At 47.3% G+C, this 14,678-nt stretch overlaps 1 protein-coding gene across 10 annotated transcripts in view; it reads right to left on the reverse strand.

Annotated features, from left to right (window-relative positions):
- Window positions 1-14,678, reverse strand: part of ACACA (acetyl-CoA carboxylase alpha) — a 252,188-nt gene that overhangs the window by 133,406 nt on the left and 104,104 nt on the right. For 8 of the 10 annotated variants that reach the window (XM_077312781.1, XM_077312780.1, XM_077312775.1 and 5 more), the window contains one exon: window positions 4,572-4,595. The exons of the other annotated variants lie outside the window; for them this stretch is intronic. In XM_077312781.1, the coding sequence (XP_077168896.1) occupies window positions 4,572-4,595 (24 nt within the window). The remainder of the gene's footprint in view (window positions 1-4,571; window positions 4,596-14,678) is intronic. 10 annotated transcript variants of the gene reach the window in all.

The following is a 14,678-nucleotide window of genomic DNA, read 5'->3' on the forward strand; positions in this document are numbered from 1 at the left end:
ACTGAAACACATTTAGAAACAATGACAAATAGTGTCTAATTGGACAAAATAGCTTCCCTGCTTTCTTTTGGGGAGGGGATGAGGGAGGGGCAATGCACTGCAAGCAAGTTTCATTTAGAATAGTAGATAATCTATAAAGGACCATTGTACTAGGAGGTCAACCCTCCTCTTGGGTGTCACTTCTCAAGGGCTAGATTAGGAGTTGCAGTAAGCACACAACTGATCCAGAAAATGGCAGCTGTGTATCAATTCCTCATCTTCCCAACATCAAAACTGGAGAAAAACTAGAAACCATGCCGACCCTTTTAATGGTGAGTGGTACTTGAGAGCCGTTGCTTTGGGGTATAATTTAAGCAGTTCTGGGAACATACTGGGTTCCTCGAATATCCTGGTGTAGAATGACAGAACGACTGATACATGAAGTCCCACTCAGCACCCCAAACACTGGGCAAAACTAAAGAATTCACACTCCTTTCAATGAGCGGCCACTTTTCTCTTAATGTTATCAGTTCCCATTGACCTTAAATAATAGTGTCTAAGAAACACTAGAAGTTTTCTTTGGCCAAAGAAAATAGGCCTCTGTCTTAACAAATCCCAGAAAGCAAAAGAAGAACGGAAACAGAGGAAGGCACCCAAGAGAGCCCTCCTATTCAGCAGTGAGTGCTGATTGCATGTTCATAATGGTAAGCTGGCAACAGTCCTTTGCTTCTGAGGCAGTCCAGTAGCACAGCCTGTCTCAGGAGAGAGACAACTTGTGTGTAGCATCTCTCTTCTTCGATATCCTACTTTCAGTGGAACAGCTGGGTGAACCTTGACCTTGTATGTTCTGAAAGACTCTCCACATCAAAAGTAAAACTTTTGTTCAGCGCTACAACCCAAAACTGAGGGGGTTAGCAACTAGCAAGATCTGGGCTCACGGAGTTACTGGCTGCCAGAAGCACATACCTGGCCAACCAAGTGTATGAGTACCCCTCATCTACCTACAAAATGGCCCTCATGCTGCTGACCATGGACCAGCTCAATGCACTGGAATCCTGGGAAATGCAGGATACTTTTTCTCCCAGACACTGGAGAACAGGACACTGTGCTAAATGGGCCTTGCTTGTCTCACAACGGTCTTATGGACCATGTGATTGGCATGTCCCAAGGTTGCCAGGCCCTGTGGAGAAGTGGGAAAGCAAGTGCCTATAAATGAGCACCAAGCTTCCAAACTTAACAACTGGCAGATGTGCCCTAAAAATTTGTATTATAAGCTAACAGGACACAAGAGCCTCTTGTGGCGCAGAGTGGTAAGCGGCTGAAAGGCTGTCTGAAGCTCTGCCCATGAGGCTGGGAGTTCGATCCCAGCAGCTGGCTCAAGGTTGACTCAGCCTTCCATCCTTCCGAAGTCGGTAAAATGATTGCCCAACTTGCTGGGGGGTAAGCGGTAATGACTGGGGAAGGCACTGGCAAACCACCCCGTATTGAGTCTGCCATGAAAACGCAGGAGGGCGTCACCCCAAGGGTCAGACAGGGCACAGGGGATACCTTTACCTTTGACAGGACACAGGCATATAATTTAATGACATGAGTCCTTGGACTTAGGCATAAGACTGCAGTTGAGCTCAAACAAAACAATGCTACATAAGAAGAAGAGTTGATTCTTATATGCCGCTTTTCCCTACCCGAAGGAGGCTCAAAGCGGCTTACAGTCACCTTCCCATTCCTCTCCCCACAACAGACACCCTGTGAGGTGGGTGAGGCTGAGAGAGCCCTGATATTCCTGCTCGGTCAGAACAGTTTTATCAGTGCCGTGGCGAGCCCAAGGTCACCCAGCTGGCTGCATGTGGGGGAGCGCAGAATCGAACCTGGCATGACAGATTAGAAGTCTGCACTCCTAATCACTACACCAAACTGGCTCCCTTAACTCAAGGAGGCCCAAGAATGGCCATTTTAAGGCTTTTAAAACTGGTTGCTATTGTTGTTTTGCCCTAGTCGAGTTTGCAAAATTGCAATTTAAAATTTGCACAGGTGAGAAAAAGAGCAAAACTCCCTATCTCCCCAGGTATCATGTAAAACCATGCTGATTTCTTGTCATTTAATTGTTCATTGTTGCTAGGACAATTAACAAGACCTCGACACTGTGGGATTTTTTTGTAGAGTTCAGGGTGGCTTACGTTACCAAGACCTAGGCGCAAGAGGGCAATAGGATCGCTTTAAAAGACCTGGCTCCACCCAGGTTTGTGGTCCTTCCCCAGTCTTGGCACCATGGTAGGGGGGAAGGGATGGCTCTCCTTGTCTAGGAGTCTTTCCTCTACAGGGCTCTCCCACCACCATCGATCTCCAGTGAGGGAGGGAGGGGGTCTGCATTGGATGGGACAGAGTCAAGAACTTGGCCATCTGCCCAACAAACCACCACATGCACTCTCGAGCCTACTGGAGGCAGCAGCCACCTGGACGTTACAGTTTTCCAGACTTATAATCCTGGGGGACTTCAATGTCCATGGGGACTCATTGTCTTCAGGTCATAGTTCTCAGTTTATTGACTGTCCCAGCCTTCAGGCTGGCCACACGTTAGATCTGAACTTTGGTGCCAAGGTAGAAGTGGATCTGATGGTGACGAATGTCATCCCCTGGTCAGACCACTATGCCCGGATTCGGACACCATCCTCCCCCACCCCTGTTTGGGTGATGGGTTATTTTAGTCCACCCATGGGGACTTATGGATCCAAATGGATTCCTGAATGCTCTGCAGGACCCGATGCCTCCTGGTGATTCATTGGCAGCGCTTGTGGAGGACTGGCAGGCCCACCTATCTGCTGCCATTGACGAGATCAGCCCCCAACGTCCTCCCTGCCTCCGGCTCAAACAGGCTCCATGGTATTCCAGGGATTGGGAGAGGAAATGAGATGACTAGAGCAAGCATGGAGGCGGCAAGAACATCTTATCACACACTTATGAGGGCATATGAGATGGCAGTCAAAGTGGCAAAGCGGGAGTTTTAGGCCACTGCAATTGCGTCTGTGACCTTCCGCCCGGCTCAGTTATTCAGGGTAGTTCTGTCTCTCACTGACCTTGAGGAAGGATGACAAAATGTTAGTCAATTGGATCATGGCTGTGAGGCATTAGCAAGCTTTTTCGTGGATATAGTACTATCGCTCTGCCAGGACCTTCCTGCCACAACTGATACAGAAAGGAAGCTGGAGACACGCTGGCCATCTTGGGAGGGGATGTTTGATGGCTTCAGGTGGCTCTCATTAACTGAAGTGGACAAGTCACTGGGGCCAGTCAGGGTGACCACCTGACCCCTTGATCCCTGTCAATCTTGGCTGTTCCGAGGGGGCGACCAGTGGATAGGAGGCCCACTCAGGGATATCACCAACCTCTCCCTGTTTCCTGGGGTGTTCCCTGAGGTGCTGAAGGAGGCGGTGGTTCGTCCCTGCCATGTGCACTCAAAGTGATTTCACCGGTGAGGCTATAAATATCTTTTAAGAAGCTGGGGCCCCTGGAACATGTGAGCATAACTGATGTGGCCTTGGGTCAATGCAATCTCTCTCTGCTCCTCATTTCCCCCTTGGTATCTGCAGCAAGGGAAATGACTCAAGCTAGAATAGTTTCAGGAGGAGATCAGCAGGAGATCAGCTATATTTAAATCCAGGGGCACCTCAGAAACCAACAAGCTTTTTTTGGGGGGGGTCTAACCTTTTGAGAACAAAGCTCCGTTGTCAGATATGACTCCTGACACTTTATACCCTTTGCACTTGAAATCTTGTTAGTCTCTAAGGTGCTCCAGGACTTGAATCCAGCTAAAGCCAGAATGCGGCTCACGGGAAGAACACCTGCTCCAATCCACCATCGGCCTCTGCTTGAAAGCTCTCAAGAAGCAGGTGTGTTTTTAAAGGGGGAGGAGACTTTCAAGTTCTCCATCAGTCACAGCAGACAACTATGTAGCCCTGGATGGACCAATAGCATCTTCACTCACTATAAAGCAGAACCTAGAAAGGGAAGTCCTGGGGAAGATGTCAAAAACCGATGGCCATAAGGAAGCAGATCCACTCTTAAGATTATTTTGGTTCCAGTCATTACATGTTTTCACACACGTGGGTAGGAGGCAGGGCACCCGCGCTTTCCAATACAGGCCATCATGCTTCAGTGTGAAAGGGCGATGTGCCTATTTTCAGCTTTGGTATATGCATCCCAGGACCGTGATTTCCCACGCAATAAAACATAATGACTAAAAAAAGGTTATGATGTAAAACTATTCAGCAAAGCAGGGAAGCGAGCCCACAAGCATCTTAGGTTAGTTGGGTAGCTTGTCGAGTGCAAAATGCTTTTCAAATATGTACAAAGAACGAGAAGGATGGAGGAAACAGGGGAAAGGGGGAAAATTAAAAACCACAAGAAATGAGAAGAGAAAGAGTTATGGTTCCAGGTGAGAAAATTGGTGTTTTTCTTCCCAAACACAAAATAAAGGTTAAATTGTTAAACCAAACCAGGAAGAAAAAAAGAAAGAGTTAAACCTACATCTTTCTAAAAAAAAAAGAACTAGCTTTTTTCTTTTTCAGATCTAAAAAGAGGATTGTTTACTGTACCTGTTGAGCGTGGGTATGTTCCCTCTGTAATTAAACAACCACAATTAGTTTTAGATTGGTTAGCAAAAGCCATCATTAAAACATTTTTAAGCATTAAAATCAGAACTGACATTCAAGCTGGTGTATGGAGCAGGTTATATTCATAGAAGCCAAAAAATGAAATTTGCATTAGCTGAGGGTTTCAACACGTATTTTAAGGCAGGATCATTGCTGTTCCAGGAATGAGAGCTCATCTCGTACCCAATGTCACAAAGAAGAGGGACAGAGCCCCAAAAGGTGTTCTGGAAAGATGCCTTGCCCACATTGTTTGGAATCCTAAAGGTCTTGCCCAAGGTCCCAAACCAGAAGAAGTCAGACTGAAGCCCCACTGATACCAATGCGATAACTTGACCACAATCGGCTTTATAACTTGCTATATTACAACAGGTTTTCAGCCCAACTCTAATCTGGATCTGGGACACAGGACAAGAATGGAGCTGATGATTATGTCAAACATTTTACAAACACAGCAGAATTTTCAAGAGATGTGGTTACAGTCCTCATCTACACAAAGCCTATTAATTCCTCTTAAGCGTTTCTCAAAGAACAAAGTTTCAATAACAAAATAGTTTTTTTTAAATCCCTGACTCTTCTAGACTAGTAGCACGACAATGTGACCCGAGAGGAAAAATTCCCAACTGTACATACATCCCAACATGCTTTAGGGTAAAACAACCCTACAAATCCGTTCTACTAACAGCACCCCTTCAAAGAGGTGGTGTAAGAGGACCCTTGGATCAGGGAAGACGTTGCCATTAGCAGAACAGATCCACAGGATGAAACCCGACAACTCCTCTCTTATAACATCAGAGGGCCATTAAGGGAGACCTTTCCTGTCAAGATATGGCATGAGGTCTTTTCAAAAGAGCTTTGGATAGGCTTCCCTCATATTTGTGCCATTAAGATTCTACTGAATCCCCCCCCCCCCCCAAAAAAAAACAAGCTCATTGGCCTGAATTCCAGAAAACTGTTTCTTTCATCAAGCAAGTAAAAAGATTTTGGGCTTTTCTTTATATGCAAAAAAAAAAAGCTCTTTAGTCTTGGCAAAAAGGAAACAGAGCAAGCGGAAATCAAAGGTCTCCTGTAACTAATGACAGATTGTCCCCTCCCCTGAAACATGATTCAAAGCACGTCACACACACCATAGACATGCATGCATCAGAGAGAGAGAGAGAGAGAGAAGCGAACAAGCCAATCTTTGCAGCTGCTGGGCTGGTGGTGCACCCATTTTACAGCTGGGGTAAGCAGAGGCAGAAGTAAAGCGACAGGATCACATGATGTCATACTATGAATCAGCAGCAGAGCATCCCCCCACAGGTGTCAAAAATGATTCAGGGTTTAATTCAAGGTAGAGCAGTAGGACTGGAATCATTCAAGAAGTTGCTTTCGTAGAGGAATCGTCGGTTGCAATATTTATTGTCCATATCACCTTATGTTTATTAGCGGTCTTCTACATTTGTAATCCACCTTGTGCATTACAGCAGGTCATGCCTAAGAACTGTTTCTTTGCATTACTTTCCAATTCTGTGGTCCTACTGCATGGGTAGTCAAACTGCGGCCCTCCAGATGTCCATGGACTACAATTCCCAGGAGCCCCCTGCCAGCATTCGCTGGCAGGGGGCTCCTGGGAATTGTAGTCCATGGACATCTGGAGGGCCGCAGTTTGACTACCCCTGATTTACTGGATCTTTTGCGTTGTCTAACTGAATTGTTTTCAATATTTTGTAATCCAACTTGAGTCTCAGCAAGAAAGGTGGCCTATAACTTGAGTAAATAAGTAAATAAGGAGAAAGCAGAAAGGCTGTTAAGTTTAAGCCCTGTGTTTTACTTAGCTATTCTCTGAAAAGGAAGTTAGGATGGCAGAGCTGCAAACAGTCCTCCTGGGGCGTTACACCAGAGTCTCCCATTCTTCCTCCCATCACTGGACCATTGTCAAGAGGAATGAGAAGCAACACTCAGAGGGGCTGAAATAAAGCCACAAAGAATGATCCAGCCAAAAGTTGGATAAAGTATATGCTTAAATCTCTCCTACCGAGGCTCAGTGGGATTGCAGAGGGTTTAACTTTTGGGTGGATCATCCTCACATAAATCCTTTTTTGTGTGTGCGTGATACACAAAAGACAAGACACTGGTAAGGAGTTTTGCTCCATCAGCCGGTTTTCGTAAAAAATGTCTTGTCTTGTGACTAGCCAGAGCACCAAGTTACTATAACTGGCTTCAGTCATAATTTGCTCTTTGATGAAGAACAGAGCGAGCAGTTCAGGGGCACAAATGTGCCAGAACAGGACCTATCAGGAACCACGGACTATGTCCTGCTGGAAAGCTAAAGTGAAAATAAGCAAACTTTGGGGGCCCCAGTCTACCTTTTTTGAAAAATCAGCTTGCAATTTTGGGGGAACACGCTATTACAAAATCCTCCTGGCAAATGTGGAGAACTTACCTGCTTCAAAGGAAAGGAACTCTCAGAACTGACACAGAAAGGCTGTGGGGTCTGCGGAAGAGCAGAGCAGAGCAGAGCAGGCCAGCAGTGCTGGGAAAAGATCCAACAGTTTTCAAGACCCTCCACTTCATAAGGAGAGCGGCTCTGAATACCAGTTCCTGTAGGCCAGCGTGGGGCCCCTCTGTCCTGCCCCTTCCCTAGGCTTACCAGACACCCACTAATGGCAGGCAAGTTACTGGCAATTATTTAATGGGTCCTGGTTGCAAATGTCTGTAACCCAAATGTCAAGCATACTGTCTAGTTAAGCCTCTTTGTAAACAGCAGCAGAAATACCATCACTTCTTCAACAAGGTGTTTTCCTTCCCAGCTGGCCTAGCACGGCTAGTGGAAGCACAGACCAAAAACCTTCACACCAAAAAGGGAAGGGAAGGGAAGGCACAGCAAGAACCATTAACAACACAAACGGGAACAGCCAGTATTCGGGTGCCAAGTCACAAACACAGACCAACTTCCTGCCCCCTTTGACTGGAAAAGCTGAAGAAGGTTTGAGATTCCAGCAACCCCTTCCGAGAGAGAGAGAGAGTTTGGGTAAATCGCCATCCCTCCTCTCGTGAGCCATTTCAAACAGATGAGCCTACCCTCCACCCTCTATCAGAAACGGCATTTGGGTATCATATGCAACACACCACGACGGCAAATTGATGATCTTTTCAGAATAACCAGCAGCGTGGAAAGCCAGAGCGGCGACCAGGGAGCCATTCGTGAGGCTTACCGATCAGGCCGTCTCCTGAGCACGGACAGCTGCAATTGACCCTCGGAAAAGCACCAGCTGCAACAAACGCTTCTCGCTTTGCTCCCTGGCCCGAGCAGGCAGACAGGCAAGCAGAGTAGGTGCCAGGGAAGGGGCAGAGAAATGACGCAGAAATAAACACAAAATCCTGCAGGAGTCCTTCTCAGGTCTCACCTGGGGAAAGAGCTCTTCCTGATCCCCAAAAGGCCGATCACCTAAACAAAAGAAGTTGCTGGCACTAGCAACCATCAGCCAGCAAGGATCCCCCCCCCCGCCCGCTTGCAATCAACAGTGGTTTAGAAAGCCCCCTTCTGTGCACTCCCTGGGTCTTCTTCCGAGTCCGGTGAATAAGCAGAGGCTGCTTGTCAAGGAGCAACTCAACCACCGTCTCGGGCACCGCCTGATTTAGAAGAGGGGATTGGTTGACAATATTTGGTTGACAAATATTTTTATTAAAAGAAAAAAGAAAAAAAGAGACCAATGTGTATTCAGAAAGACAGAGGAATAATGCAACTTCCCAGGACAGTTTCAAATGTTAAAAGCCAATGTTCTGCATGCAACTCAAGCACAATGACCACCAAGAAACCGGCTGCACATTACGGCCTCTCATCATGGTCGGCTCTAACACTCCATGGGAACGGGGAGGGGATTCATAGTCATGGGTAAGACGGATGATAAAGCTATGATGAGCAAGTCCATGGCTTAGTGGTCAAGCAACTGCTTTTGAATAGTCAAGGTTCAACCCCCAGAGTTAGGAAAAGACTTTGGAGAGTCACTGGAGATCAGATGGGGACCAGCAGTCAACTAGTGTCATGTGTACAAATCTGCCCGGCCTCAATGGACCACAGTGGGAGAACGACCACACAAGATTCCAGCCCAAAGCAGCTCTTACATATAGGAACAAGCAGGACTGTTACACCTGGAAGAGCCCTTAGGACACAGGTCACAGGGGCAGCAACTATCAATTCTGCAGCTCCGTGATGAGAATTAATACGGGGGACTGGACTGCCCACATATGCATATCCCATTCACTCCCTCATCTTCCAGAATGGAGGCGAAATGGGAATAACACACAAGGGTGAGAAAAAAAAAGAAATAAGGCCTATGAAGGATCGCCAGCTGAAACAGGAGGGCAAAGCTCCAGATCTCAAACCACAAAATGGTAAAATTAGGGCAGAGAGACCTCAGCCCAACAGGCAGCTGTCAGGAACACTAGAACTAAGCTGCTGCTGGAAAGCCCTTGGGGGGGGGGGAGGCGGGAGGATACTGTTTGACCTGACCTGGATCGCCCAGTCTACCTGATCTCATCGTATCTTGGAAGCTAAGCAGGGTTACTACTACTTGGGCAGGAGACGCCCGAGGAAATCCAGGGTTGCTCAGCAGAGGCAAACCACCTCTGGACATCTCTTGCTTTGTCAGCCTTGCAGGGTCACCATAAGTCGGCTATGACTTAATGGCGCTTTCCATCCGCCCCATCTGGGACATCTCTGGGACAAGCCCATAGCAACACAGTTTCCACACCAGTCCACTCACTTGTATGGAATGAGCAGAAATATCTGCTGGGCAGGGAACTCCCAAATGTTCCACTGTACAATCAAATTTGGCAGGGTGGGGAGTGGCGGAATAAGAGGAGGCCAGAGAAAGCAAAATACTTTGGGCTGGTCCTACCTGCAGGAAGGAACAGAACAGCCTTTGAGAAAGTTGCCGTCTGATGCCCACAGAACACTTCCCCTGAGTTCTCTCCGCCAAGAGACCCTGGCCTCTTCTCTAAGTATCTGCCACACAAAGGCCCAGTTTGCATACTGTGGCTGTTACTTGCATATCCCCTCCACGGCCCCCTTCCATTTTCCCCTCTTTTCCTCGCTCTGCTAGAAGATCCTGCCCTCCCTCAGACAGACAAGCTAAGGGACCAATGGGAAATTACAACTACTTATGGCAGGGGTAGTCAAACTGCGGCCCTCCAGATGTCCATGGACTACAATTCCCAGAAGCCCCTGCCAGCGAATGCTGGCAGGGGCTCCTGGGAATTGTAGTCCATGGACATCTGGAGGGCCGCAGTTTGACTACCCCTGACTTATGGCTTAATTAACATCAAACCCACAGCACAAAACTACAGGGATTACAGAGGTCCTGAAAGCACTTACACCCACCAGCATTCCACAAACCCCGATGATGAGTGTAGACCCCAAGCTTCCTAAAGATTAATTCTGAGGATGTTAAGCTCATCCCTCCAAGTTTTAACCCAGCCCAAGAGACACAAGGCATCACAGGTGATTATCCTGGAGGCTTGAGGCTGATCCTGCATTGAGCAGGGGGTGAGACTGGATGGCCTTTGTGGCCCCTTCCTACTCTAGGATTCTATGAGGTTAGTTCAGCCGTAGGATGGGCTGCCTAAGGAGGTGGGGAGCTCCCCCTCACTGGCCGTCCTCAAGGAGCGGCTGGACAGATCCTTATCCTGGATTATTGAGGCGCATCCTGCACTGAGCAGGGGGTGGGACTAGATGGCCTCAATGGCCCCTTCACACTCTATGGTTCTATGATTTTGTATCAAGAATCCAGTGATTGATAGAGGTAGGGTCTGTTCGGCTAACCCCTTAAGCTTGCTGAAATTTTTCCACGTTTGAGCCTTAGGAATACACCTCCATGGAAAGCAAGGCTTGTCTGGGCTGGGGACCTCTCTTATTTTTCTTCCATCCAAGAAATAAAAAGCACACATCTATGTTTGTAGCACAGGCTACTGCACTGTTGATCTGGTCAGTTCCCAACTTTAAAGTACCTAACGGGTTGTGCACTTTACCATCCCAAGGTGAGAATTCGGTCATGGGGAGTGAATAAGCTCAGCCTGCATCTAGTTTTGCAAGCCTTTACGGCTGTGAAAGGTCGACTGGAACGTGCGTAGGCATCTCGGAAGCCAGAAAGGAAGGGCAGGGTGCCCAAGTGCTGGGGCTGGGAGACTAGGGAAGGGAGCTTTGGTGCCCTGTACAGCTCTTTTATAAATCTCCCCAGAATTAGGAAAGAACAAGCTACATAGCAGCAAATATATGCAAGTTACGTTTTTATTTAAACAACTCAGAGAAATCAACTTCTCTTGTTTAAGGTTCTGGATTTTTCAATAAAAAGCAACAATACACAAACAGAATACACTGAGATCTGCTTTTAATCAGCTGTGCACGGCAATTTTGAATCCAATAAAACTTAGCACCGAACTGGAACTAGAACCTAGAACTTTGCAATCAGATTTCTTCCAGGCCAGACTGGCTAGTGATTATCTGGGCATGAAATTGGGATCACTGTGGATGTGGGGTCACTGTGGGTGGGCAGGTAGTTGTGAATTTCCTGCATTCTGCAGGGGGTTGGACTAGATGACCCTGGAGATTAAATATAATATAGCCTGCCTTTCCTTTGCAGCTTGGTTTACAGATCCATATTTTAACCCTTCCCCAAAAATGCCTACAGCCTGCACTCCATGCAAAGCCTTAGTCCAGGGGTAGTCAACCTGTGGTCCTCCAGATGTCCATGGACTACAATTCCCATGAGCCCCTGCCAGCAAACGCTGGTAGGGGCTCATGGGAATTGTGGTCCATAGACATCTGCAGGACCACAGGTTGACTACCCCTGCCTTAGTCAACCAAGTCAACCTGCTGCCCTTGCATCACTATGAGACAGAGGCCTGCTGCTCAGGGTGCTACAGGGGACAAGCACGGACTCTGGCTAATGCTGGGCAGCAGCCAGCAGTGGCAATCTAAGGAGAGTGGCTATTCCAGTTGGGGAGAAATGACCCTTCAGTTATTATTACTAATCAATCCCATAAGAACCTAAGAGCAGCCATGTTGGATCACGCCAACCGTCCAGCACTGTGTCACACGGTGGCCAAAGCCCAGGGGCCATCAGGAGGCCCTCCTGAACCCCAGAAGCTCTCCCACTGACTGAAGCCTCCAAAAACCAAGATTTACAGAGCATCATTGGCCTAACACACAACTGGCACCCACTGGCAACAGAGGAGTCAGGGTAGTTCACAACAAAGCATCAAGACAGAAAACTGATCAAGAAACTGATCAACACAATAAAATAGATTCCAATTAAAATTCCACCAGTCATCAGCTCTGGAACAAATCTGGGCAGGCAACCAACACCCATTTTCCGCTGCACAGAACATGAGAGCCTTGAATACCCTACGATGGAGCCTGAACAGAATCTCCTCAGAGAGCCAGCCACCAAAGAGCCCCTTGACCTAATGAATGGCAGACAGTAGGCCTCGCGATAAAGACTGAAGGGGGTGAGGGGGTGTCACGTTGGGAGAGGTGGCCCCATGCAGCTGGACGGCTTTAAAAGGTCATAACCAGTCCTTTAACTTGGACAGCAAAACCTCTGCCAGAGAAAGAGAGCCTCCAGCAGTCAGAGCAGAAGCAGTTTCATATAGAATCATAGGGTTGGAAGGGACCACCAGAGTCATCTAGCCCAACCCCCTGCACAATGTAGACGATTCACAACTACCTGCCCACAAAGTGACCCCAATTCCATGCCCAGGTGAAGTGCCCCCCCAAAAGAAAAAAAAGAGAATCCCTAGCCTGTTTAGCCGGAAAGAAATTTGCTTCCTGATCCCAAAATTGCTATCAGCCTTTCCCTGGTCATGCTAGAAAGTCCCACAAGAGCCAAGCACCAACACAAGCCCTGCTGCCCACCCACTCACACTCTGCCTAAATTCACAGAATCAGCATTTCTGTCAGTTGACTATCCAGCCTCTGTTTAAAAATTTCCAAGGAAGGAGAACCCGCCACCTCCCGAGGAAGCTGAGGAACTGCTCTATCGATGAGGAATTTCTTCTCAATGTTTAGCTGAAAATTCTTTTGAATTAATTTCAACCCCTTGGTTCTAGGGCAATGAGCTCAAGGTCGTAAGGACTAGGTTTTTGCAAGAGGCACTGAGGCTCAGTGGCATAGCACCTACTTTGCACGTAGCTTAATCCTGGGCACCAGCAGTGAAAATCTTTTGGGTAGCAAAGGCTGCCCAAGACCTTCAAGAGCCACAGGCAGCAGGAGAGACGATTCTGAGCTAAAAGCAGACCGATGGGCCAAATTGGCAAATGAGGTTTGAGTTCATGGCCAATAACTGCTCCAGCCCTCTGCTGAAATGTCATATGCCCAACAAAACAGTTCTCCAGCAGATGTTTGGTCTCTAGTTAACTGCCCAACTCTTTGGAATCAGGCACTTTAAGGTGATCTATGTAAGATATGCCAGCTGGGGAAATGGGGAGCCAGACAGAGAGAGAGAGAGAGAGAAAGAGGAGGACGAAAATGAAGACTGAATGGTTGAGGCCGTTGAAAAGGGAATGCAGGATTATAAAAAATGGACCTCCAAAACAGCATGCAATTATTTGCAAATATTGTCAAGATGAAGAGAACAGATGAGACCAAATTCAATGGGCCATTTATATCATTGCCGAGAGATCTTTGGTGCAGCTGGGCTTGGAGGACTCATTCATTTCAAGCAAAACCAGATTTTGAAAGGGGGAGGGAGACCCGTTTCACAAGATGTACTGATGGATTCTCAATGAACCGAGACTGGGCCTCATCAGCCAATCCCGCCAAACATAAAACGAGGAGGAGGATCAAATAAAAAGGCAAAGGATACTTGGAGACAAAGAAAGGAGAAAATAGCAGTTTTCCAAAAGGAGCTGGTGGGTAACCTGCTCCTTCTTTTAACCCCCCCCCCCCGACGCTCTATTATGGATCAACAGCGGCACCCAGTGGCCCTAAGGAGGTGTGGCCGATGTGGCACCTTCTCCATCAACCCCGACCCCAAACAAAAAGATCGCTTCTTTCCCACAGGTCTGATGGAAATATTAATTCAGAAGTATTTACAACTTTAGCAATATAATGTCTACACTAAAAGAAGGTATATCTTCGCCTGCTAAAGGAGTTCTGAGAATGCCTCCAGTCTGGAGCAAAGCAAACTGGCAGCAGTGACTCCTGTAGAAATGCAACAGACTGCATCCTCTGAGGGCTGGCAATGATGATGATGCACTCTTGCATTCAAAGTGATTGGAAAAGTCAGCCTTAGTCAATGCACAAAAACATACATTGGCAGAAGTCCTTGATACCCACCACCATCACCAATATGCATCCAAGTCTAATCCTGGGATGGGGAAGTGGACTTAGCCACTCTGGACTGCAGGGAGGAGAATCGCATTTTTTGACTGCTCTCCTTCAGGTAAGAGGAACTATTCTTCTTACTTGCAGTTCTTGGGGGAGGGGGTTGCTTTTAATCCGCAGGGAGTTTCTAACTTGGAGAAACATTGGAAAATGGCAGCTCCACACACTGAAGTCCAAAGTGATACCAGCCCAATTTTGGGCTGCTACCCAATTTTGCTGCAGGTCAGTGAATCATGCAGAGTTGCAGCAGGCACCCAACCTTTGTGGATAAGCAGCTCTTGTTACTTATGCCTCACTAACAATTCTCTTACAACACACTAGCACATATAAGCACACACAAGAATTAACTAACAGGAGTTTGATTCTTTTCCTGATCTCCATCCCACCTACAAGAATATCCTCAGAAATGTTCTTCCTTTGATCAGGGTTTTCTTTAATTACCTGCACTCTGGGCCATTCAAAGCAGCCAGGAACACTGCCATTCAAGAGGTGATATTTCTCCTAGCAGGGAATATCGGGAAAGAAACCCCCCCAGCATTTGCTATGTATCAGGCTGCTGTTAAAAGAACTACCGGTGCAAACACTGATTGGACAGTAGTTGTGATGCTGCCCTGAAACCTTTCCGACTACCACCACGACATGGAACAGTTTCGTGTCATTTTCCCTAATTCAAAAAATATAACAAA

This window comes from Paroedura picta, chromosome 15 (assembly GCF_049243985.1).
Source record: "Paroedura picta isolate Pp20150507F chromosome 15, Ppicta_v3.0, whole genome shotgun sequence".
Classification (NCBI taxonomy): Eukaryota; Metazoa; Chordata; class Lepidosauria; order Squamata; family Gekkonidae; genus Paroedura; species Paroedura picta.